The sequence below is a fragment of the Seriola lalandi genome, unplaced genomic scaffold, assembly GCF_002814215.2.
Source record: "Seriola lalandi dorsalis isolate HSWRI2012SDOR001 ecotype SW California unplaced genomic scaffold, Sedor1 jcf7180002054281, whole genome shotgun sequence".
Classification (NCBI taxonomy): Eukaryota; Metazoa; Chordata; class Actinopteri; order Carangiformes; family Carangidae; genus Seriola; species Seriola lalandi.
In genome coordinates, this window is record NW_019524834.1 from 386421 (window position 1) to 409769 (window position 23349).

Sequence of the window (23349 nt, forward strand, 5' to 3'; positions counted from 1 at the left end):
TTGGCATGAGATTAATCAATATTATGTTAGTCTGTAAGGCTTGTAGACAATGTCTATTTAGAAATGTACGATGTGTGTACAGCTTTCAGATATTCTACTTTGTTTTACTATTCTCATGTTTGTTTGTTTTTTTAAATCAGTCTTGGTTTATATCAGAGTTGTACTTTGCCTGATCAGTAATTCATCACAAATTTATTCACAGATATAACTTTAGCCGCTGCATTCTGTCACTCATTAACTAAAGTATTGATGCTTAACGCGTTTGCCTGTTTATACATCGTGTCAGTATAAAGGTGCTCACTCACCGCGCTGACAGTTCAGCAGATAACACCTGTGGGATGTTTAGACTAAGTAACTGTCCTTATTGTGCTTGTTGTGTGCTCAGGAGGGAAACTTCAAACCGATGCCGATGAGGAGGTGTGAGGAGCTGTGACCACTCAGGCGCCCATGTGAGCTCTTTATTTGATCAGTGGTGTGAGACTGAAGAGAGAGCAGAAAAGGGCAAATGTGAGAGGAGGTGACAGATCTGAACTGTATCTTTCCAGGGAGCAGAGCTGTGAACATTTTTCTCTTACAGTTTCAATTACCTTTGGAGTGGACACTGATACCGACTAGATCATTTACTTGCAAAATTGGGGTTTCAATTATATGAGGAAGACTGTGGGAAGATTCTTCCACTGCATCCATCAGTGAATGAAGGGTATTGTTGCTTAAACAGAAAATGACCACCAAACCGGTAAGTAAGAACATTTTTTAAATAGAAACATACATGTAGAATAACTCCTATTCATACTATGATAATACTGGTATTGAAAATAATATCAGATATATTAGTGATTAAAATGCTGCTAATTTTGTATTTGAAATGCTGGTCAATCTCACATGTACATTTACAGTTGTGGTATTTTTTTAATGACTTTATTCAGAGAGATTACAAGCAGCCGGTTTTTGAAAGCTATGCTCTCATCATCATTTATGCTTTACTGACAGTATCTGGACTCAGGTTCTCGTTTCATCCACGAAGATGGAGACTGGAAACTTCCTCCACCCACCCGTTCAGATGTGAAGCCTCAGTATGTTCATCGTCTGGCTCCAAACCCGCCACCTGAGATCAGTGTCTCCGTCTCCAAGCATAAAGGTTCAGCCTTTTTTTTTCTTTACAGAGGAGAAATAGTGTTGAAGCGGTTTTAATACAACTGTTCAAACAGGAGCTTAGTGCTGGCTTTGAACAGGATTTTTTTCTTCAAAGGAAGATTAAAGGGTTTTATTAATCACAGTCATATAGCTATAAACATATGCTTAGCTTTTCCAGATTTCCATTTTTTAAAGTTTATAGTTCTCATAAGAAAAAACACTACTTTACTTTGTCAGTACAGACTCATAACAAAATAATTGGAGGTGTAGAACTTTTTGATATAAATGACAGATCATTCAAACAAATTATTAATCAGAAAATAAAGGGGGTAAACTCAAACCTATATTTCCATACAGAGGACAGCCATTGTCCTATAAATGACTAAAATACTAATGTTATTTCTTGTATAGAGTCTGTCTAGTTTTAATGTAACTCAGTTTCATACCACAGTAGCTTCTGTCAGTCAGATGTTTCATGCATAGATTCTTTTTACAACAGAGACAAAAAATACAGATGTTTACATACTACTAAAAATGAAATTAAGCTGCATTTAAGAAAGAAATGAGAAAAGGTTAATTTATTAGACACATTTAATAAGTGGGTAAGCTGGGTGTAAATGGGTGTCCAGTCACAGTGTGTGTTGTTTTTTTGTCAGATGTAAAACAGAGGTGTGTTAAGTTCACTGTGACTGCGGTGATCTGTTTGCTGCTCCTCCTGCTGCTGGTTGGAATCCTTTTGGCTTATTACTGTGAGTGCAGGATTTATCCCTACTGTTCAATGCACTGCAGTCATTTTTACCTTACAGACACACACACACACACACACAAACATATACACTGCATATCGCATATATTCACACTGATATTCTCACACTTTCCTGTGTCTCAGTTTCCTCGCCCTGTGTGCACGGGATGCAGTGTGGTGATGGGAGCTGTGTGTGGGAGTCCCAGTGGTGTGACGGAGTGACAGACTGTCCAGCTGGCCAGGACGAAGCGAACTGTGGTAAAACAGCCCGATCCAAAGCCAAAGTGCAGGATGAAACACACCTGAAAATCCTGCAATCTGTTCACTCGCCCATATATTTATAAAACACAGTGTACACACCTTTTTATTCAGTCAAAACAAACACCTTCATATAAGTTTTACTTTAACTTTCAGATTTCAGAAGCTCTGCCCCTTTATTTGTCAGCTTTATGTAGCTTTCATTGTTTTTCTTTTTAATCATTATACACATTGCTGTTCATGATTATGTGTAGTTCCTGGTTTCATCATTAGAGTTAATATAATGTTAATAGTGTTAATGGTAATATGAAAAATCCGACTTGACTCTGGCTTGGTTTCCCTCTTTACCTACTTTCCGCCAGTAACAAAATGTCAAGTCATTGTGTGTGTTTGCTGTTTGTGCTCAGTGAGGCTGCATGGTTCCAGCTTCCTTCTCCAAATCTACTCGACTCCGACTAAAACCTGGAGGACCGTTTGTTCTCACGGCTGGACCGAGCGGCAGGGCAGAGCGAGCTGCCAGACCGTTGGATACAGCAGGTCAAGATGCTCAGGTGTTTCACAAAGACTGTTGTGTGAAGGATTTATGTATTTGATTAAAGCTGTACTCACCATGATGTGGTTTGACAGGGGGACGTATTTTAAATCTGGCCAACAGAAGACTGACTCTGATGATGGATTCTTAATGGTGAAGTCAGATTTCAACCCGGAGGCTTTCATACTGCAACAGCTTGAACTCAGGTAAGTGGACTGGTAATAATACACCAATGTCAAAAGGCTAATATTGGATCAAAATTAAACTAATTCGTGTTTTTTCTTTGCCATCTGCAGCAAAACATGCCCCAACAACAGTGTGGTGACATTGCATTGTACTGGTATGTTCCTAAACTTGGACTTTATTTAATGTTCTGAAATACTAGAGGAGGAATGTTGTAGTTTTGTAATGTTGCGATTTCTATAATTTATGTATTTCCTCTCCTGCAGCCACGGGGTTAGAACTGTATGATATTGGTTTGTGTTTGTGTTGATGATTTTCTGCAGGTGAAGGTTTTTAATTTGATTTGATGTCTGATGTGTGCGTTCTCTGTATTGCTAGTTCATGTTTTGTTCTTGTGATGCCAACAAAGTAGATGAGACAATGGAAAAAAAAAAGGCTTAAGCTTTAGCAAAAGCTTGATGCTTTGTTGTGATCTTCAGATGTTTTCTGGTTTGAAATGTTTTCATGCAATGTTAAAAAAAAAAAAAAAGGAAGACAATATTCTGGTCCAAGATTAAGTTTATTTACACTTTGACTGACTTATACAGAAATGTGGCCTCTCTTAAACCTGCTTATAAAATCCCAGTTGAGGTGAAATGAATCCTCTCTAATAGCCGTCTTGTCCTCAGATTGTGGGAACGGGGTGAACTCGAGCAGGGCCTCTGGGGGCCAGCAGGCCTCCCTTGGGTCCTGGCCTTGGCAGGTCAGCCTGCAGGTTGCGGGCTCCCACTGCTGTGGAGGAGCCATCATCTCCCCCTTCTGGATACTGACTGCAGCACACTGTGTGGCCAGGTAAGGTCTTACTCACCCCACCTCTCCTCAAAGCAGTGATTGTGCTCTGATCCGGCCTGAATCTCCTCCCTGCTGTTTCTTTCCCATCCAGGGCCTCCAGCCCCAGTGACTGGGCAGTGTATGCCGGGATAGTGGATGCACTAGGTACTCTGTTTAATCCTGCTTACTCTGTGAGTCGCATCATTGCCCATGAAGACTACAAGAGCCGCACTTGCAGGAATGACATTGCTCTGATGAGGCTCACCAAACCCCTGGACGTCAGAGGTGCTTAAAGACACATTTACATACACAGGGATGGAAAAACCAAATGAACAATAGAGCCACACTTACACATAATGTCTTTGTGACCAAATACCAGAATAACCAGGGTTGTTCTTGAGTAGTCACTTATTGTAATTTGTGAAATGAAACATAACACATGTAGTAAGTCTTATATACACTCAGATGCCATGTTCAGATTTTGTAGAAACTGTTTTTGAGAGGCATTAAACAGAGAGGCCTTTCTGTGCTTTAGCCTACCCTCACTGATATGAATGAGGTGGATAATAATAATGTACCCAATAAAGTGGCAAATTCAGGGTATGGCTCCTATTCTGTGGAAACCAGTTGAACAAATGTATACATGTGTGTGGAGAGCACAGAGGCTGTGGGACTCAACACAAAGACACCTTTTTTTTTTTTAAAGTCGTAGAGAATCAAATTTTCCTATTGCAGACTTATTAACAAAAGCCATCTTGTTTTCTTTGGTAGCCTCCAGTAATATCAGACCTGTGTGCCTCCCAAATGTTGGTCTAAACTTCAGTGCACCTCAGAAGGCCTGGATAACACAATTTGGTCACGCAGCAAATGGAGGTAAGACAGCTGTGGTTACGTGTTACATAGTGCTGCCACTAGATGGCAGCAAAGTATGTAACTTTGTTATTCCGCATTCATTGGCTTTAACTCTGTTTTGCCTACCAGCATATACAATGTCTATGCAGAGAATACCAACATCACTTTAAATCAATGTCAAACTGGACGGTCAAGATCCAGATTTAAATGAATTAATTTGTCTTGTTATTTGACAAAAAAATGTCTGTTATGTCTCTGACAGACTCTCCATACCTGATGGAGACTCAGGTCTCGCTCATAGAAACTGCAGAGTGCAACAGCTCCATTGTTTACAATGGCAGGATATCACAGGACATGTTATGTGCCAGAGAGGTGGAAGCAGGAACGGGCATGTGCCATGTAAGACAAACATGCAATCATTTTTCTCTAAGATGTCTGAAAATAATATTTAAATACGAAAACCAACACAAATAAAGTCCTTTTTTAACTGTTAACGCCATGAAACACACCCACATATTATCACGTCATAAAGTATTTGTTAGTTGTATAGTGGAGTACCAGACAGCTGCAGTGTGACTGCCACCACACTGTTCTGCTGCCTTCAGGGTTGATATGTTTCAATATTAGCTGTAAATACAGCCTTAATATGCAGAATCAAGTGATCAATATACACAATATATATAAAATATACTCAAAGAAATCACTGTTTACATTATCAGCAACAATTACCATCAGCTTTTTAATAACAAACTGTATTTTATGGTGTAATTCAGTTTTTCTTGCACAAACAGATCAACAACAAAAAAATAGCCTGTGAAAAGAATTCAAAGCATTTTTATGCTCTTATGTAATTTTCTTTGAGGCGAAGTCAAACAAAACCTGCACTATGTTCTGTACATGGTTTAAATAAACAGTTCCACTTATAACACATAATTTGTGAGACTGAGTCAGCAATGAATGTAAAGTTAGGCAGAAGCTGTCTACCTTATAAAATCCTTGAAGGACCTTACATGCTTCTTTAACTGGATGGATAACATTTAGTGTTTAAATTTCACCAAACAAGACACTGAGATCATTGTGAAGGTCATTGTGTAGCCCCTTGATAATGAATGTGTGAATCTTGATGAGTGTGATATATAATTTCCAGAGTGTGCAGTTCATGAAAGTTCTCTTAAGTTTTGTGCTGAACTCATTTTCAGAGTGACAGTGGCGGCCCTCTGCTGTCTCTGACAAATGGGCTATGGTGGCTCATAGGGGACAGTTTTTGGGGGGAACACTGTGCTGAGCAGAACAAACCAGGTGTTTATGGCAACGTCACCTATTTTCTGGACTGGATCTACCGCCAGATGAAGGTACAAACTCGCCAAAGTCAAACCCTTTTACAGCTTACATTAGATTTTTGATAATGCACCAGACCGGATACAGGAAAACTAAAGAAAGATTTGTCTCTTAAGGGCTGTTATATAGAATAAAAACAGATTAAATTTCATGCTGTGTAATTTAATAAAAATTGTATGTAAATGCACAAATGATTTAATCTGCTTTGAGGAGCAGATGCAGTAAGGTTTACCCATCTGGTGTTCCAAGTACTGCAGCTCAACTGGGGCTGGATGTGATAATACCTACAGTATGTTTGAATCACAGCAGGGCCTTGTTGCAAGTTAGGATTTTATTTGTGTTGTGTGACCTTCATCTTATTTATTAAACTGTATGACAAGTCATTCTAATAATTAAGAATTTACCTTTTTTGAATGGTTCAAGCTTTCCTATTATTATATCAGTGTTTTTTCTTCATATGTAGTTTTTCATGTTGAACTTTACACGTAGGATAATGTTCAAACACACAAAACATTTAAGACATCCAACTGAATACAAATACATTTATTTTTTGTTTACAGAAGCATCAAGATGACTGATGACAGGCCCAAAGATGAACTTTCTGACATGTTTGTGTTTACAAATTTTTTTAAGTGAGACACATTTTAATGCCTCATCAATATCTATATCACTAACATAACTTATTTCTTTATTTTATTGGTATTCTTTTTCTTCATAATATATCACTGTTGATGCAGACTTGGGTTTTGCTCAAATGTAAGTAATGTAATGTAAGCTCCATGTTTTCATGTTATCTCTTTTAAAACAATGTACGTTTATTTTATTTTTGTATAATTATAGCGTCTTTATTTTAGTCTGTATAAATCTCATTGTAATGTTTCATGTCGTTAATAGTGAGGTTTGAGCCAGTAAATGGACATACCATGCGTCAACACAAGATGTCACTCAAAAACCATATCAAACTTGTTCCCACTGACTCTCAAAAGATGGTTTGGTCCAGCGTAACCTTTCACAACAAAATATATTTATTGATTTTAAAGGATTTACATAATTAATTTGATCACAAGTTAATTTATTTACAACAATTTTGGCACAGAAAAAGACATTTATAAATAAGCAAACATTCAAAGAATCAAGATACCTTCAATTTGACAATTTTTAAACTTTAAATTTTGGCAGACAGAAACTTGAATCATGTGACTCAAAGCTGATGCTCAGAGCCAAAAGGTAGTAGTTTCAGGTTGATTGTGCAGCACAGTCTCAGCGGTCTCACCATGTTTCATGTTTATCACTGACTTCTACATATGAAACTGTCACTAGTGTGAAGAGACGATAAAATGGCATTTAATAACTTTTTATTGCTAGAGGTCACTGAGCTTCACCTAGAAAGTGTAGTCCACAGGTGATGCGAGTGTTTACAATGTGTCAGTTTCAAAAATCATTTGGCTTCTAATTAAATGTTTGATTTGTATAAAATGTGAAATATAAATACATACCCATGAACATTTAGTGTCTAAAAAGAAATATTTTGGAGTAATAATACAATCACATTCAAAGAAATTTAAATATAAACTTGGATGAACAGAGAATTAGTAAAATTACATTAATTCAACAAAATTGCATAACAAATCTGGAAATATTGATTTTTAAACTTTATTTACACTTTTGATTGACTTAAGGAAAAAAAAAAAGTGCAATTCAGCAGAATAAGTCTCAAACTGTTCGTGAAGCTGTATTAGCAGTGAACTGAGACTTAAGGGCACTACAGGCACTGTAAACGTGTGTAATATTCTTCCTATTAACAGTGATAGATTGAGCAGCTTTTCCCCTTAACTTCAACAGACACAGACATTAATTTGATCATCTGTAAAGGCACATTTAAAGAGGTTGTATATCCTTAGAAATTACAAACACACAGTTTGCCTGTAAATGAAATCAGTAACATTTCAATTGTATTGTTCATGCATGCACCAGTGGTTGTTGACCAAGAAATGAAACTCCACCCTTAGATATTCTTATACTGATATGCGTCAGTGCTGGTGTGTTGTTTAGTGTGTGTCAGGATTTTTTTTTTCTTTGTGATGAACTGTTTCATAGTTTGGTTCACCTTGCTGTTTGTGTTAGTGCTGTCCTACATTTTCCAAAATACCTTTGGACAGGCCTTAAGAGCTGAAGTCTGAACTTGATTTGTGCTCTCTCAACCGACGCTCGATTTCAGTGTAGTTGCAGAGAGCAAAACTGACAACACACAAGTCTTTCCAGCTGAGAAAAAGCAAGTCATACCCATTACTAAAAACTGTCCTGTAGCTACATGGCATTATGAACTTTTAATCTGTTTTTCTTCTTCTATGCTAGATGTCTTTCTCCATGTCAGTGTCTACATATGACATGACATGAATTGTCAGTGAGAATAAGAAAGGTAAACAGGAAACTGGAACTGTAAATACATCAAAAGCTGTTTTTAAGAAGTGTTTTTAGGGTTGATTTTCCCTTTAAGAGGCAGCCGACGTGTCTGTGTCTACCTCTATGGGCCAAACTGATGAGTACAGTCTCGAGTCAGTCAGACATTCAGAGCCGGGTGTCACTGTTTGGTCCAGGCTGAGCCTCACTGCTTTCTCCACCGCTGTGGACGGGCTCCGCTCACTGTCTCCCCGCTCATTCATCCTGGTCACCCGTCCATTTCCTCTCAGTCACTTGATGCGGTGGCGGACCAGTGACGACTCGTCGGTTATCTCCCCAGAGTGGTCTCTGCGTCGACAGGGAAGGACCAGCAGGAGCAACAGGATGATGAGGACCACAGCGCAGACCGCCATCAGGGCGTAGGAGATGACCCACATAATAGGCTCCTTCAGCATCCCGGCTGAGCAGTCGGCCGCCACGTCTGCTGCTGAGAAGGGTCCTGCGATCTCTGACAGAGCCACTCCACCGCTCACTGCAGAGAAATAAAGGACAGGTAGATGCAGACATCAGTTCTGACTAGCTGACTCACATCTAAAGTAAAAAGTAAAATATAAAGTGCCTGGAAACCCCTACACCACAAGTCATATAAATATCAACCAACATCAAATGGAAAAAAAAAGACAAAATGAACCTTGTGACCCTTACAAAAGGAACACTGAATTAGTACTATTCAGACAAAAAGTTGAAATAAATTTATCTCAAACATGCTCATACAGAAAATTTGATAAGAAATGTGTTTAACCACTGATGAATAAAACCAGAAACCTGAGCGTATAGATGAGCTTGAGATATTTTCATATGAGGAAGCTTGTTTATACTTTGGTGATCATAAACAATTACTTATAACAGATATAAAATGTCAACTGTGTTACTATTGAGCTAAGATATCGATTTACTTGTGGCAGCTCCTTAAAACAACTGTCATCTTAGACTGGCGGCTACTGAGCAGCACCGTTCACGTAATTTGAGGTTTTTTTGTTTTACTTCAGGGCAAATCGTCCATAGTTTAGAGTTTTCTCTGTCTGGATTTTACCAGCCAGCTCAGGAATTACAGCTGGCAACCCTACTGTCACAAGCCTGCATCCTTAACCTTCAGCCTACATCTGTTTGCTTAATAAAGAACAAAAGTGATCTTTGTACTTTAATATGAGAGTGGGAAGTCTTGGCAAGCAGAACTTCAGGGAAATATCACTGTTTAATGTTAAACTTTTGCTGTTTATGTCATGATGAACGGGATATTAAGTCCTGATCACTCAGCCTCAAAGTATTATTGAAGAGTTTATTGCACAGTTTGCTTTTACATAAGTTCATCAATTAACCTCGAGCACTTTATGGACTTCTGGACTGTTTTCTTCTTGTGTTGAAGTAATATGAGCAATATTTTCATAAAGAATCAGCAACATTTCCGCAAATGACATTTATATGTAACCAGAAAAAAACCATTTAACAGAGATCAACATATAGCCCTTTCATATAAACTTTAACATGTGCTGCTCTAAACAACAAACAAAAAGGGGGACTTTCTATCCTGTTTTGCATGTTTTATTTTTTTATTTTACTCAAACACTGCAGTGGTTTGTAAATAGGCGAATAGAAGGTAGAAGAATTTTAAGCTGTTGTAGTTGAGTACTTACTGCTACTTGCCCTGAGATAACCCCTGTTGTATGAATTTTCTGCTTGTGTGTGTTTGTATGTAGTTCAGTACTTCAAGCAAACACACAATAAATATAGTATATTGAGACTGGGAAATTAAATTTACTACAAAAGTAACACATTTTAAACAACATACAAAATGCATCATAAGACTGATAAAAATATTAATGTGGGTATAAAATCATGCACGCACAAATACAAATACATCCAAACCAGTGTTTTGACACCCAGAGAATCCATTTGTGGACATCAACTTAGAATCTTTGGACACTTGGTATATGTTGAGTTTTATACTTTTCTGTCTTTGTAATGGTCTTATATCCCCCACCTGCACAGTTGCTGAGTGCGAAGCCAAGTCTCCGCTGCGCACGGTCGAATACCACGTAGAAGCCTTCCATAACAGTAGCGCCAATCACCAGGCCATTAGCTGACGACGACAATCCGAAACGGAAGCAGTCCAGCGTGCCGTCCACGTCTGTGATTGGCTGGATGTAGAGCTGCAAGATGATATACAAATTTACAGAAGAGAATGGGGACTGGTAAGTGTTAATGTCTCTAAAGTTGACACAGAAACTCTGGAGAAGGGATTTCTTGTTTTTGTGTTTATGTTTATCCAAGTACCTGAGGCAGGATGGTGATACGGAAGGACTGGCTGCTGTTTGTGGCTCTCAGATAGATGGACAGCTTGGGGAAAAACCTCCAGGGGGTCTCTCCCTTCATCCAGCATGCAAGCTTGGTGCCATCCCAGAAGCCTGAAGAAAAATCCTGGATCTGAACCACAGAGAAAAAAAGGACATAGAAATAGACAAACAGACACAGAGGGAGACAGGAAGGCAAAAGACAAACATACAGAAACAGAAGGTCAATACAGCATCAAAACAGGTTTTGATGCTCTCTTTTATCTTCCCACTTGGGATTAATCTGCAAGGATATGGATACATTAATTGAAAATGTTGCTTCCACGCTCAAATTAACCTTGAGTACTGTTTGTGTGCAGTTGTAAAAGGTTAAAAATGTGTAAAGTACAAAAAAAAACAAAAGCATGGGCGCACACAAGCACACATATATATTTTTATAACAGTAAAACTCCTGTTCCTTCTCTCAAAGCGACTCCGTCCTTGAACAGTGAGTGTGCACTATCCTCCCCTGCATCTCTTTGCTCTGACAACATGTTTCATCATTGTCTGCGGAGAGACGGTAGCGTACCAGAGAACTGCGTGTGATGGCTTCTACCACCGCATTGAAGACGTTGACAGGAAGTCGCAGCAGTGTCGTCCCACTGTCAACTATAGCTTTATCCATGTTATACTGAAAGAAAGGGAGAAAGTGTGAAGTGCAGTAGGGTTTCTCTCAGCTCAACAGGCTCCTATGGAAGACCTTGAACAAGCAAAAGAATATGAAATGAGGAAGTTCTTTTACAAGCAGACAAACTGAATTACGTTCCCTTGCAGTGCTACAGGTTCTGTTTCATTTCTGTGCTGTAACTTTTACACAATCAGCTCATCAGGAATGCAACTAACTTAGATATTATTTTGGAATGGTGGGTGGTGGTGTTCAACAGTGTTGGAAGTTTACCTCTCTGCAGTCCAGGTCCAGATTCTGGTCGCCAACCTCCAGCTTCAAAACCTCCACTTGGTAGTACCACTCCTCTACAATGGGGGTGTACCACACTGACCCCCGATACAGAGTTGGTTCAATCCCTCCCATGATCTGAGGAGGAACAAATATACTTCTTCGTTCATCAATGGGATAACTGTGACCACAGCAACACACTGAATATCCAACAAGAGCACACTTTAGCAAAGGTTTATCCTTCCACATTTTGGCTTAATATATAAAAACACACACACATACACCCTACCATCTAATCCATCTGTCTTTATCAGTGGGTCATGTGATGGAGATGCAGGGAGCGAGGCACCGAGGCCGTTTGTATAACAGCGACAGACCTGCACTCAGCAGGATACTGTCTTAGCTTAATTAGCTGCACTCTAACTAGACTGGGCCTCCAATGGAGAAACCACATTGACGAGGAAGATGCCAGCTATTAGTTTTCTAAAATGCATAGAGCTGCTCTGTCTGATCCACTAGTGAAGGATTTTATTTAGTCTGAGAAGAAGAGAACTCAACCACATCCCAGTCCTTTCTGAGTGAAGGACATAATTGATACTGCACATGTTAAATAAGTCTATACACAAATTGTAACAATGATACAGAATTAGAGGCAGAGATCATACAAAATATACGAAAATATAATAAATATAATTATAGGAAAATAGATCATATCTCTCCTGTGTTAGCTTCTCTGCATTGGCTCCCTATAAAATCCAGAATTAAATAAAAAATTCTCCTCCTCATCTACAAAGCTGTTAATGGACAGGCACGGTCAGATCTTAGCGAGCTCATACTATACTATTATCCCAACAGAACATTCAGCTCTCAAAAGGCTGGCCTACTGGTGGTTCCTAGAGTTTCTAAGACTAGAATGGGAGGCAGAGCCTTCTGCTATCAGGCTCCTCTCCTGTAGAACCAGCTCACAGTCTGGTTCTTTTGGAGGTTTATTCCTGGTGAAAGGGAGTTTTTCCTCACCACTGTCGCCAAGTACTTACTCATTGTGGGAACTGTTGGGTTTCTCTCTATAATACTGTAAGGCCTTGACCCTTCACTGTAAAGTACCTTTAGATAATGTATGTTGTGATTTGGTGTTATACAAATAATACTGAACTGAATTGAAAAAGTTATTCTGTTTATGTCACTTTACCTTTGAGCAAACGGTAGGCTACAACCAAACCTTATTTGATATATTCATTTGATCAAACTTCTCCCCAGACTACTCACAAGACTGCCACCCGCTGGGTCTGCTGTACTGCTGGCTGACAGTCCAGCACCGCACATCTGGAGGGAAAAGATGTCAGGAATTCCCAGCCTTTTCACCACAGAGTTGAAGAAGGGCTCCACAGATGAGTCGGGCTGATGAAGAGAGGAGTGATGTGTAATCATTAACTCGTGGTAAACGATTTGAGCTTTGGGCTTCAAGCTTTCACATTTTAAGCTTTTAGTTTGTGTGATTGTCAACATTACCTCACTTATTCTCTCCTGTTTGCCATATTTTGCAATCAACCAACAATATAAAAAGGTATTAAATTCAGAAAACAAATATCTTAGAAATGAATGATTTTGTTTCAAAAATGCTAAATGTAAGTTTTGAAAAAAAAAAGAACCCAAGTGAAAAACAATTTTTTTGATGGATTCTGCTAAACTATTCTGTATCCTAACTGACTGCATGGGATGGTAGCCTTTTAGAAATGAAATAATAGTTAGGGGGAGAGAAGGAGGAGAAAAAAATACACAAGTTGGTAATAGGACTAATATTTAGTCAAATTACTTCTGTTGGTCAATATGATTTTGTAAATTTGGGAAGTACCGATGTTAAAACACCATCTATCTGGCTGTGGGCCTGGTCAAAGTTCTACTCATACCATGGGAGATAGTTCATTGCTGGCAGGCCGATGCAGCTTTTCTCATTGTGTTTTCCATACATTTACTTTTAAAATTAGTTTGATTAAAACAATACTCAGACCAAAATTACATTGACTGTGTGTGCATTTATGCACAGTATGTAGGTATGAGACAGTAGTATGCCCCTTGACAAAATGATGTTCTCTCCTGTTTTCCACAGATAGGTTTTCATGTCACTACTGTGTGATCATATCACGCATGACAAACAGCCCTCAGGCAAGATGAACCTGAACACCCAGGAGACACCAGCAGCACAAAGTGGTCAGTGTGAGCATATCTGCTGCTTAATCACTGGCATTTGATCCCAAAGGTTGTTGTAGTCTGCACAGAATGAAAGAATGTATTGTGCCAGTTTACACTGACGTCATCCGTGTCCCATCAGCACTTAACGTTAAAGAAAGCTGACACTGGGAGAAGCACCTAGGTTTTGTTCCTCTGTCACACTTAACACATACCCAGGATGTTCTTCTATGTCCCCTTAAAATGTTAAGTGATTGACTGACAAAGTATTACTGTGGAGGAAGTAAGGATAGAAACAAAAACAGGATATATTAGAGCAACAAAAAGTAAATTAAACTGGGAATATTAAAAAAAGAGCAGATGCATCAGACCATTGGCTGCTGAAAATAAATCATGAACATGAAAACGTTTCTGTTGTCATGTGAAATGTCCATGACTATGCTTAGATAAGATCTTAGTTTAAAAAGTAATTGAGCACTATATAAGAAATGTGGGACAGTAGGACTTTTTGCAGTACTGCTTGATCAACTTGATAAAACTGGATAATCTAAAGAAAAATATTTTCCCCCTCTGTACGGCTCCATTCTCCCCTCATGTTTTGCCTCCTTGAGTTTTTTACATGTATCTAAAGGCTTGATGCTTCAACTAATCAATACACAATAAGTCTGATATAAATTGGACTGCTTCCAGTTCTGTGCAGCAACAAAAGATGGACCTATTTTTTTGATGTATTTCACAGTGATCAATATGCAAACCCAGAACTTAAAAAAATAAATAAATAAAATAAAAAAAAAAATAATCATAAAAAATATAGTGGCAGGACCAACTGATTGCAAGGGATTAGGCTTGACTGATTTGTACTTTATTTAATACAAGTCCATATATTTTCAATTGGAAGTCATTTGCTACAAACTGTATTTAACATATTTTGGGTAGTATAGTACAGTCTTCATTCATTTACTGACAACTGTTAAGTATATGAGTCCCGAAATATCAGGGCGACAAAGATGATTGTATTTGTAGATTTCTAAATGAACAAGGATGCTGTAGCTATGGACTACAAATAGTCCCTTTTGATTTATAAATTGATGGATACTCATCATAAACACTGTGTTAAGTACAATTCCATTTACAGACCAAAAGGAGGGGGAAAAGTGCTCTTTCACAATTGATTAGTCATTTTTCAGATTTCCATTATTTCACTTTTCACCCTTTTTTATTCTACATGAATAGTCCTGGACAACAGAAATGCTGTTTGTTCTTATTAATATTATATATATTTCATAGTTTTTAAAGTGTGAATCTGCATTTTGATATTTACTATCACACTGGGCTACAGGCAGAGATCAGTGAAAGAGGAATTTAACCTTTTTCTACTAATTGGCCAATCTAAGATATAAAGTATTATACAAAATTATCTCTCTCACCCGTGCCAGCATGGGATATGCCAGCCCCAAGATGCCCTGCCAGTTGACCCCAGGAAGGAAGAAGCCGTCAGATGACAGGATGGCAGCTATGTTGACGATGATGGTCCCATTTGGACCTTTGGGAATGATGACACGGTCGATGCCCAGTTCACCTTCCCAGTTGCCCTGGGTGTACCTGACAGCAACAGTCCGACCAGCTGACTGGTAGGTACTGGAGCTAAGCAGAGAGGAAGAAGAAATAAGTGGGAATAGTTCCAAAAGCCCGTGGTAAGTAGACGAGTAGCATAATTTGTGGGAAATAAGGACTAGGACTGTAATAAAGGGCTACATTAAAAGATAAATTTATGTCAAGGGAAGATTTTGACATGACAGATTCACCACTTTAAAACAAAGTTAAAGCTTTAATGATTATGTGATTCCTGATTATATAATTCATGAGTGTAGAAATACTATGCATATCTGTTCTGTCTGTGGAAAATCTACAATCTCTGATACATTTCGACAATACATTCTGCTTCTGTGATGAGAGACTGTGGGTGATGGAGAACAGACATGGTTAAACAAGAACTAAAGTGAAACTGAATATGGGTGTCACATATCCAAGAATTTGTATATCAGATTACACAAAGTGCTCCAGCCACTCACAGTGCAGTGTTGAAGTAGTGAGTAATGAATGGGTGTGGGGCTGCAGCCACAGCAAAGTTACTGCTACCCGTATCCACCAGGATGTTTAGCTGCAAAACAGAAGGAAGAGTTTGCTTTAACAACCATTACAGCTATCTGCATCAGCCCCACCCTACCTTACAGCGCTCCTGAGTCACAGGGGAAAGAATGACAGCTGAAGCACAGTGGATATACTGATAAGAAGTCTTTAAGCTTTAAAAAGATAACAAGGATATTTTAAGATTTTTTTTTTCTGTACTATTAATTATAGAGAACAAGAAAATTTCTGGCAGTGCTTCATAGGCAGACATAGTGACACAAAAAGTAAATTACAGAAAAATTCATCTGGAAAAAGAAAAAGAATGTAAACAGTACAAGAAAAAAAGCAGCAAAACACGCAAAAAATTATTTTAATCTGTTCTTTGTTTTGTGCCCCTTGAAAGATCCATATCGAACCTCTCATTAACAAACATTGAACAACTTAGCAGTGTCGCATGTGGTTTGTAAAGTCTACCAGCAGCTAAAATGCCTCCTGTGTGAAATCATCAGTAGACTGGAAAACTTAAACAACAACCACTCTGGTACTTGTTTTGTTTTACAAAATTTTGGTCAGTGTTGCAGACTAATTATTCTCTAATGCAGAGCTTTCAACTGTCCAACATATTGTAGTCAAAACAGAAGCACAACTGGGCCTGAGCAGGAACTTGGATCAGGTACAAAGAAAACCTGACTGAGGTAACACTAATTTCTACTGATTCCATACTGGAACAAATTGGTGTAAAAAGCTTTGTCACTGATCATATATTACTACGCACCTCTGATATAATTGCCCTGTAATGTGTGATCTGTGAGTCAAACATGTTAGCCTCTAGCTACTGATATGACTGTATGACCTATCCAGCCATTCTGGTATGTGTCACGTTCACAGTGGGGACCGGTTAACAGCAGTTGAGATAATGTTGTCTTCCAGGCATCAAGTCAACGAGTGGGAACTAATTAGCCAGCAGACTTCTGTCACCTCCACAACTGAGCAATGGCCATATTAACACTCACTAGCGAGCGTTCCTCACCATGATGGGGTCACAAACCTGACAACCCACAGTCACCTGACAAATCAACAACAAAGAAGTCTATACAGTGTCTTTTCAATGATGTCACATGATGCAGTCTATGAAAATACAAAGTGTTCATTCAGCATGCTCAGCCACACAGGAACAAACAGTCACTGCAACAATCAATCTAGCATCACTTCTCGTTGGCTGCCTTTGTTTTTGACAGACCAGAACAGCAGGAAGTGGACTATTTCACATGTAAAAGAATGCTACAGGCAAACAAGTCACTCCAAACAAGAAAAACATAGACTTCCTCAAACTTTGCCTCAAGCAAATCACACATAAATCATGTCTAACTAGAGCTTGTTCATCATTATACTGCATTTTTGCTCAGAAACCAAAATATCATTATTAATTCATTATAGCCAACATCCCACTGTCATGCTCAGGTGTGCAAAAAGTCATTATGAAACAATTCTGTAACTATCAACCATGTGTTATCGACCAGTTCAGTCTTGCACAGGAAGCCCCTGATGGCCTGTCTGCAGGAGGTGGGCTTATCAGTTCCTCCTCATTGGACTGGCCGTGGTCCCATCACGCAGACTGTGCCATCTAAAACCCCTCTGCTGCCTTGCAGATGGTATCAATCCCGTCACACAAGACCTGAACCGGCCAAACAGGCCAGATTGGAAAACACTGGAACCTTGTGGTGAAGGAGGGGGAGCAGGGGCATTTCCTTATCCTCACACCGCCTATCTGCTCTAGTCACACTATCCTCCCTCAGCTCGGCTACTGAGCCTCGGGCAAATCTCTTCCCCCTGCTGCTGCAGCAGCCTGCAGTTGAGCTTTCACTGTCTAATTGGCAGTGGCTCCATGGCAGAAACGTGCATCTGCTACCTGTTTGTACCAATTAGCAGATGTGAGGCTCTCCAGCCGACACCTCAGCCTGGCTGTGCCACATGCTAACAGATGTGGCAATTAGTGGCTCATTTGAATAGTGCCTCATTTAACACCACAGCCCTGTAATCACATCATCATTTGGTTAGAATAATACTGATAGTACAACTCAATAGTATTGTGTTACAGGCCATTTTGGCACTGCATAACCAATCTGAACCAAAGTGGATTGAGCTATCTTGACATGAATAGCTGATATAAAGGTTTCACTGTTAACTATTGACAGAGTAAAGGAGTGCTAAGTCTGGAATATTAAAGGAACAATGTTAAAAAGTGTAACTTCCTCTATCTATAGTGTACATTATAACTCCTGCTATTCCCAAGCCATTAAAGAATTGGTAATGTGCAGTTCTGATGATGCAGTGTCTCTCTGTACATCTATTAAACTCATAATAGAATAGTAACAGGTAATTCTGTAAATTACATTTTAACATAGCAGAAACTTTGACTTGAATGATGCCGACACATACTGTGACATATTTCCCACAAAACTATCATCCATGGGTACAAATTTTTAAAGTGATATTCAGTCAGAAATTGTATTCAAATCACTTTTTACTTCTCCCTGAGTCTCCTCGGGCTGTGTAGAGAGCAAGTCACCCGACACAGGTCTGAAATAGACCATTTTTGCAGCTGTCATTTTGTCATGTCATTGCAGGAAACACACAGGTGTACGTAATGATGTCATTGCAGGAAACACACAGGTGTACGTAATGATGTCATTGCAGGAAACACACAGGTGGATATTATGATGATGATAATGATAATTAGTACCAACCACTGTCCATATAGGTGAACTGGTTTCAGGGACCTGGTATTGTGCATGCTGTCTCAATACTAGGACACTTCAAGGAGTTGAGTCATCTCTAAAGTCGTTAGCTGGACATGTGCTTCTGCTATGATAAGTCAAAATGTCTACAGTGAAGATATCTTATTAGGAATCAACAGGTGGGGCACCGTTGATACTCAATGTGTCTTATCCATACAAAACAGTAATACCCATAAAGCGATAAGGCTTAATTGAGCCCATATATTATAAATAAAAATGAATTTAGTCACTTTCTATAATAGACGGTGATTTGTTTGAAAATAGACAATTGTGAATGACTGCATTTCCTGAGGATTAACCATGAAAGAGTCAGAGGATAATATTATTGTAATCTGTTTTCTGATGACTGTTGATTACTAATTAAGAACCACAGTTGTGTTTGGTGAATGAATGCATATAGACAGGCTTATCATTTGCCCTTTACGTTACCTAAGGAAGGCCCACAGGAATAAAATGTTACTTGGAATAAAGTCTGAACCAACATCAAATCTGGAGGATTTCCTCCTTTGTTATGTGTAAAGTTGTGAGGGAACTATGGTGCAACATTATCTTCTCAGAGGTTGACACAAGGAAGTGGCATGGCAGGCAGCACTTATAAGCTTCTGTGAGCCTGAGTAACTGCTGTGCCACCCAAGAGTCTTAAAAGCTCTGATCTGTTTAACTTGAGAGGCCCAGGAACAACAGGTCAATGAGATACTAATGAGATAATTCACCTTTCCTTTAAGCTCCATTTCAAACACATCTACTTACAACACAATGGCAGAGCATAGACTTAAACCTACAACACCCTGAAGCATCATGTATTTTTAATAGTGATGGGACAATCCCTCTTCCAACTCTTCCGGGACCATTTAGTCCTCCTTAATCATTAATATGATCTTGTTAGGCACTTTACATAACGAGCAGCATGAAATGATGACAATAAATTACACAGGCATATTTCGGTGCAACCAGAAGAAAATAAGCAGCAATTATGCTGCCTGCACCAGGGCTTGTGCTGTTATGCACAGTTCTGGGGCTGCTCTTTGCTCCCTGGGAGCCTCATAATCCCTGTCAGCTGCCTGGTAAGAAACACTGGTCCTCACAGTCAGCATCATGTGAGGGGGCATGTGAGTGGGCCTTTAGTCTACCTACAGACCCCATGGCTGTACAGACTTGAACCAGCTGCTGCACCCCACAGCTGTGATACTATCCTGCTATGATGGACTCAGACAGCCCTGGAAATAAACAGTTGATCTTCTTTTACAAGAATTGTGATAGTGAAGTATGCCGGGCTTATCCTCTGCAACCCAAGTCTTTTTTCTGCTGTTGGGCTAAGTATGATTAATTATAATCTTAGAATAAGAATACGTAGATAAGGCCCTGAGGTGAAACAATGACACCAAGCCCACTCTCACACTCAACTCCATTCTGTTGATCACATGGTGGACGGACCGGCCCCTGTTCACACACAGCAGACACACCAGATCTGCTATCAGTGACTGAATATAACACATGACCCTGTGTAAAATCCAATGACTGAAAAGGAAAGTAGGGAGAAGAGAGAAAGTAAAAAAAGAAAGTTGCGCACTTAACCTCGTTCTGCTAAAAGTAAACATAAACAATTAAATAAAAAAACAGAGTATGTCTGATTGTTTTGAAACCACCTGTACAAATCATACAGATATCAAACCGAAACGACTGATATATATATATCTATATATATATTCTCACACACACACACTCACAGTGTTTAGGATACATTACCGTTTGACTGGGGGTGCCAATTGACATTTCTATGTAGTAACCTCTTCCAGAATCCCCTTCCAAGTTTTGTACCATGTCCAGAAAGTTCACTGTTCCAGTTGGATCAGAAGCCAGAGAGAGACCGTTTCCATCAGAGATTAACGCTACTCGCCGAAGCGGAGTCAGATCTACAACCGAGGATACGTTGTACTTCCCTGTGTATATTTTCAGTGGTATGGAAAAATAACACTTGGACACGCCTAAGTATAAACTAAAAGCAAATGCCCATATTGAAACCGAAGTAGTGTATGCCATGGTGGCGTTAGTTTTTTTTTTTTTTTTTACACAGTGACAGCAGGCAAAGTCTGGGAGAAGACTCCAGCTCCTTGTTAAAAGTGTGCTCCTTAAGTTTTCAGTTTAGCCATCATGGAAACGCCTGTACTGCGGTAACCGCCATCGTGGAAACGCTGCCTCTTCACCGTCAAGAAGAAGCTAAACATACTGACATGGTAACACGCTATGTCTGACACTGTTTAATGTTGTTTGACTGCAGTCAATAACCCTAACCACCACCACCTCAACTTGTTTCTCTTCCATCCACTCCTTCAACAGTCAAGCTAGCCAAATAAAAATTGAACTTCCGGTTATCACCTTCAAATTAAAGGAGACGTGACAGTTATTGTTTTTGTAACGTAGAAACTCCATATAAAGTAAATTTTATGCCATTACATTAAAAATGTAGAACTTTTATTCAAGTCATACCATCTGAAGTTGTTACGATTTTTGTTTTTTCTGTAGTCGTTGTCTAATCTAATCATCTCTTATTGTGAAATGAAACCGGTTTAGCCGTTGGTCTTGTTGTCACCGCTTCCTGCAGAATCCAGCCAACCTCCCACCACAACATGGACTGATGGGAACACGCCGAGCAGAAAACACTGGAGGGTGTGTAGCTATTCTTTTATGAGTGTATAAAAAAAAAAATCCGCATTGTTCCACAGTTTTTGCCTCGCCAATTCTGTCCACATTTACAGTGCAAATCCAATTTTCCACCCTTTTCCTCATAGCCTTTAGTTGCCTTGTCATGGAAGTCTAATATATTAAACTTGTTCGGCCATAGTAAAGGGAGTTTCCTAATGCTAAGCCTACATGAAAGGCTTCATATTGCAATGTGGAAAAGTTGTAAAATCCATTTTACTCGGTTAAAAGGTTAGGTGGAATTTTAAATAAGTTGCACAATTTGTAATTTTGCATTTTAACATTTTGAATTTGTATTTCAAAACTCCTGCATGTTTTCTGCTTATCTCACACGTGCCCTACCCAGGTAAAATGTTTGTGCTTTTTTGTCATTGTATAAAGACTCTTATGTACTTATTAGTAGAATTGCTTTGCAGGAGCAAACTTGCCTATTTAATGAGAGATCCCGTAAAACACGATTTTTAAAACCTTTAGATGTGTTCCTCATGCAGTTAATGCTACCAACATAGCTCATATGTCAAATAGTACATATTTTTGTAGATGGTTGCTATGTTTTTTTCTTATTTGTATTTGTTATACTTTTTCAGTACCTATATAGACATCCATTACATTTATCTCAGCTATATACAGTACAAAGTCCACTGATATTTCAGAATGCTCTTTACTGCTGTGTACATAAACTTATCATGGTGACATGTTATTAGCTATATAAAGCATTCAAATCTACAGAAGAACCATTCAGTCCCATTGTATTTATAGCACACCACCTACATACAGTACAAACTGTTTTCAAATGTCAAAATGCTCAGTATTGTACACTAATTGACTCCACTCAAGCTTATTTTGATGGCAGTTCATGAATGATATTAAGTATTTCAAAGGCCCCATTCATTCACATTACATGTGAAACTCTGTAGACACCTCAAGGACAAAAAGTTTACAAAAGATTTACATCATCCAGAAATCATGCCAATCAGCATCAATGCACACAGCAATCACTTGCATTGCCCCCGAAAATGCTTCTGTGTCATTCTGTACTCAAGCACCAACTGCTTGAATACCAGCTTTTGTAGATTACGGTATATATAAAAAGGCACTAAATCTAATTTTCCAAGTTTGAAACCCTGAGGTTTTTTGTTCTTTACATGTTTCAGTTAGGACAGTTTCATTTGCCACAGTGACAGTACAGAGAAAGAGGAAGTAGATCCCAGTAGTAAGGCGAGATCAATGTCACAGGCCTTCTCCATGCTGCCTATTTCACACAGAGACAACCACTGTCTCACTCTGAATTCCTCATGAGTCCACAGTTACACCATCACATGTTCATCCCATCTCCCTTTCCTCCCCCCTCTCATTGAAGTTAATCACTATAGTTACAATAACCTGAATAATGTGGGGACAGAGTGTGACCACTAAAATTCATCTTTCCGGTGTATTGCTTGTCATGCACTGGGTCTTGTGAATGACCCATTTAAGCACAATTCCTGTTTTTTCTTCCCTGTGACTTTGAGACACTTCCTTGGCCTGAGAGTATAAAAACAGGGGGAAGCAGGAATGCCTCGTTTACTTGTCTGTTACTACCCATGAAACACTGGGAATCCAGGGGTTGATCATGTGTGTTATACCTCCTTGGGTTATAGGGTCTCTCTACTTTTTGTTGGCTCATGACCTTATATTTTACCACCAATAAAATTCTTGTAAAGATACAGCAATTCGAGACCTGTTAAGTTGTCGTACAGAAGTTGATCACATATGTTTGTTTTCTTCCAGGACACAGACAGCTGCAAATGTATTATGAATAATAGTAACAGATAATCAACCGATTAAATGTTTTTCTTTTTATCAGGCAAATAGTAATCATCAGATAGATCAAACAAAGTTAATGTAACAGCATCTTAGAAGTTAACTCAGTCACAAATTTTAATTAGTGATTATAATCAATTTTCATAAAACAAAGGGTTATTGTTGACTGTAGTTGACCCAAACTGATTTGTCCA

General features: G+C 38.9%; 2 protein-coding genes across 2 annotated transcripts; one reads left to right on the forward strand and one right to left on the reverse strand.

The window, feature by feature from the left end:
- The first annotated feature begins 288 nt into the window (after positions 1–288).
- LOC111654567 (transmembrane protease serine 2-like) lies at positions 289–6675 on the forward strand. Its single transcript, XM_023405632.2, has 13 exons — positions 289–736; positions 991–1138; positions 1791–1883; positions 2024–2137; positions 2545–2674; positions 2765–2875; positions 2966–3009; positions 3521–3683; positions 3775–3947; positions 4434–4535; positions 4777–4913; positions 5714–5866; positions 6413–6675. Exons 1-13 carry the CDS (start codon positions 722–724, stop codon positions 6428–6430), a joined length of 1401 nt encoding a protein of 466 aa, XP_023261400.1. The 5' UTR covers positions 289–721; the 3' UTR covers positions 6431–6675.
- A 179-nt stretch (positions 6676–6854) lies between these two features.
- bace2 (beta-secretase 2) lies at positions 6855–20977 on the reverse strand. Its single transcript, XM_023405631.2, has 9 exons — positions 20399–20977; positions 15797–15885; positions 15152–15368; positions 12804–12935; positions 11541–11675; positions 11172–11273; positions 10587–10736; positions 10294–10462; positions 6855–8784 (listed from the first exon to the last, which is right to left on the reverse strand). The coding sequence occupies exons 1-9, from the start codon at positions 20690–20692 to the stop codon at positions 8543–8545; spliced, it is 1530 nt and encodes a 509-aa protein (XP_023261399.1). The 5' UTR covers positions 20693–20977; the 3' UTR covers positions 6855–8542.
- Positions 20978–23349: the final 2372 nt, after the last annotated feature.

Excerpts from the sequence above, each read along its gene's own strand:
- LOC111654567 (XM_023405632.2), top strand. Across the intron at positions 1,884-2,023 it reads AATCCTTTTGGCTTATTACT|TTTCCTCGCCCTGTGTGCAC; the intron begins GTGAGTGCAGGA and ends CCTGTGTCTCAG. Across the intron at positions 2,675-2,764 it reads CAGACCGTTGGATACAGCAG|GGGGACGTATTTTAAATCTG; the intron begins GTCAAGATGCTC and ends GTGGTTTGACAG.
- bace2 (XM_023405631.2), bottom strand. The coding sequence starts at position 20,692 with ATGGCATACACTACTTCGGTTTCAATATGGGCATTTGCTTTTAGTTTA. Across the intron at positions 15,369-15,796 it reads CACTACTTCAACACTGCACT|CTCCAGTACCTACCAGTCAG; the intron begins GTGAGTGGCTGG and ends CTCTCTGCTTAG. Across the intron at positions 8,785-10,293 it reads CGCACTCAGCAACTGTGCAG|TGAGCGGTGGAGTGGCTCTG; the intron begins GTGGGGGATATA and ends ATTTCTCTGCAG.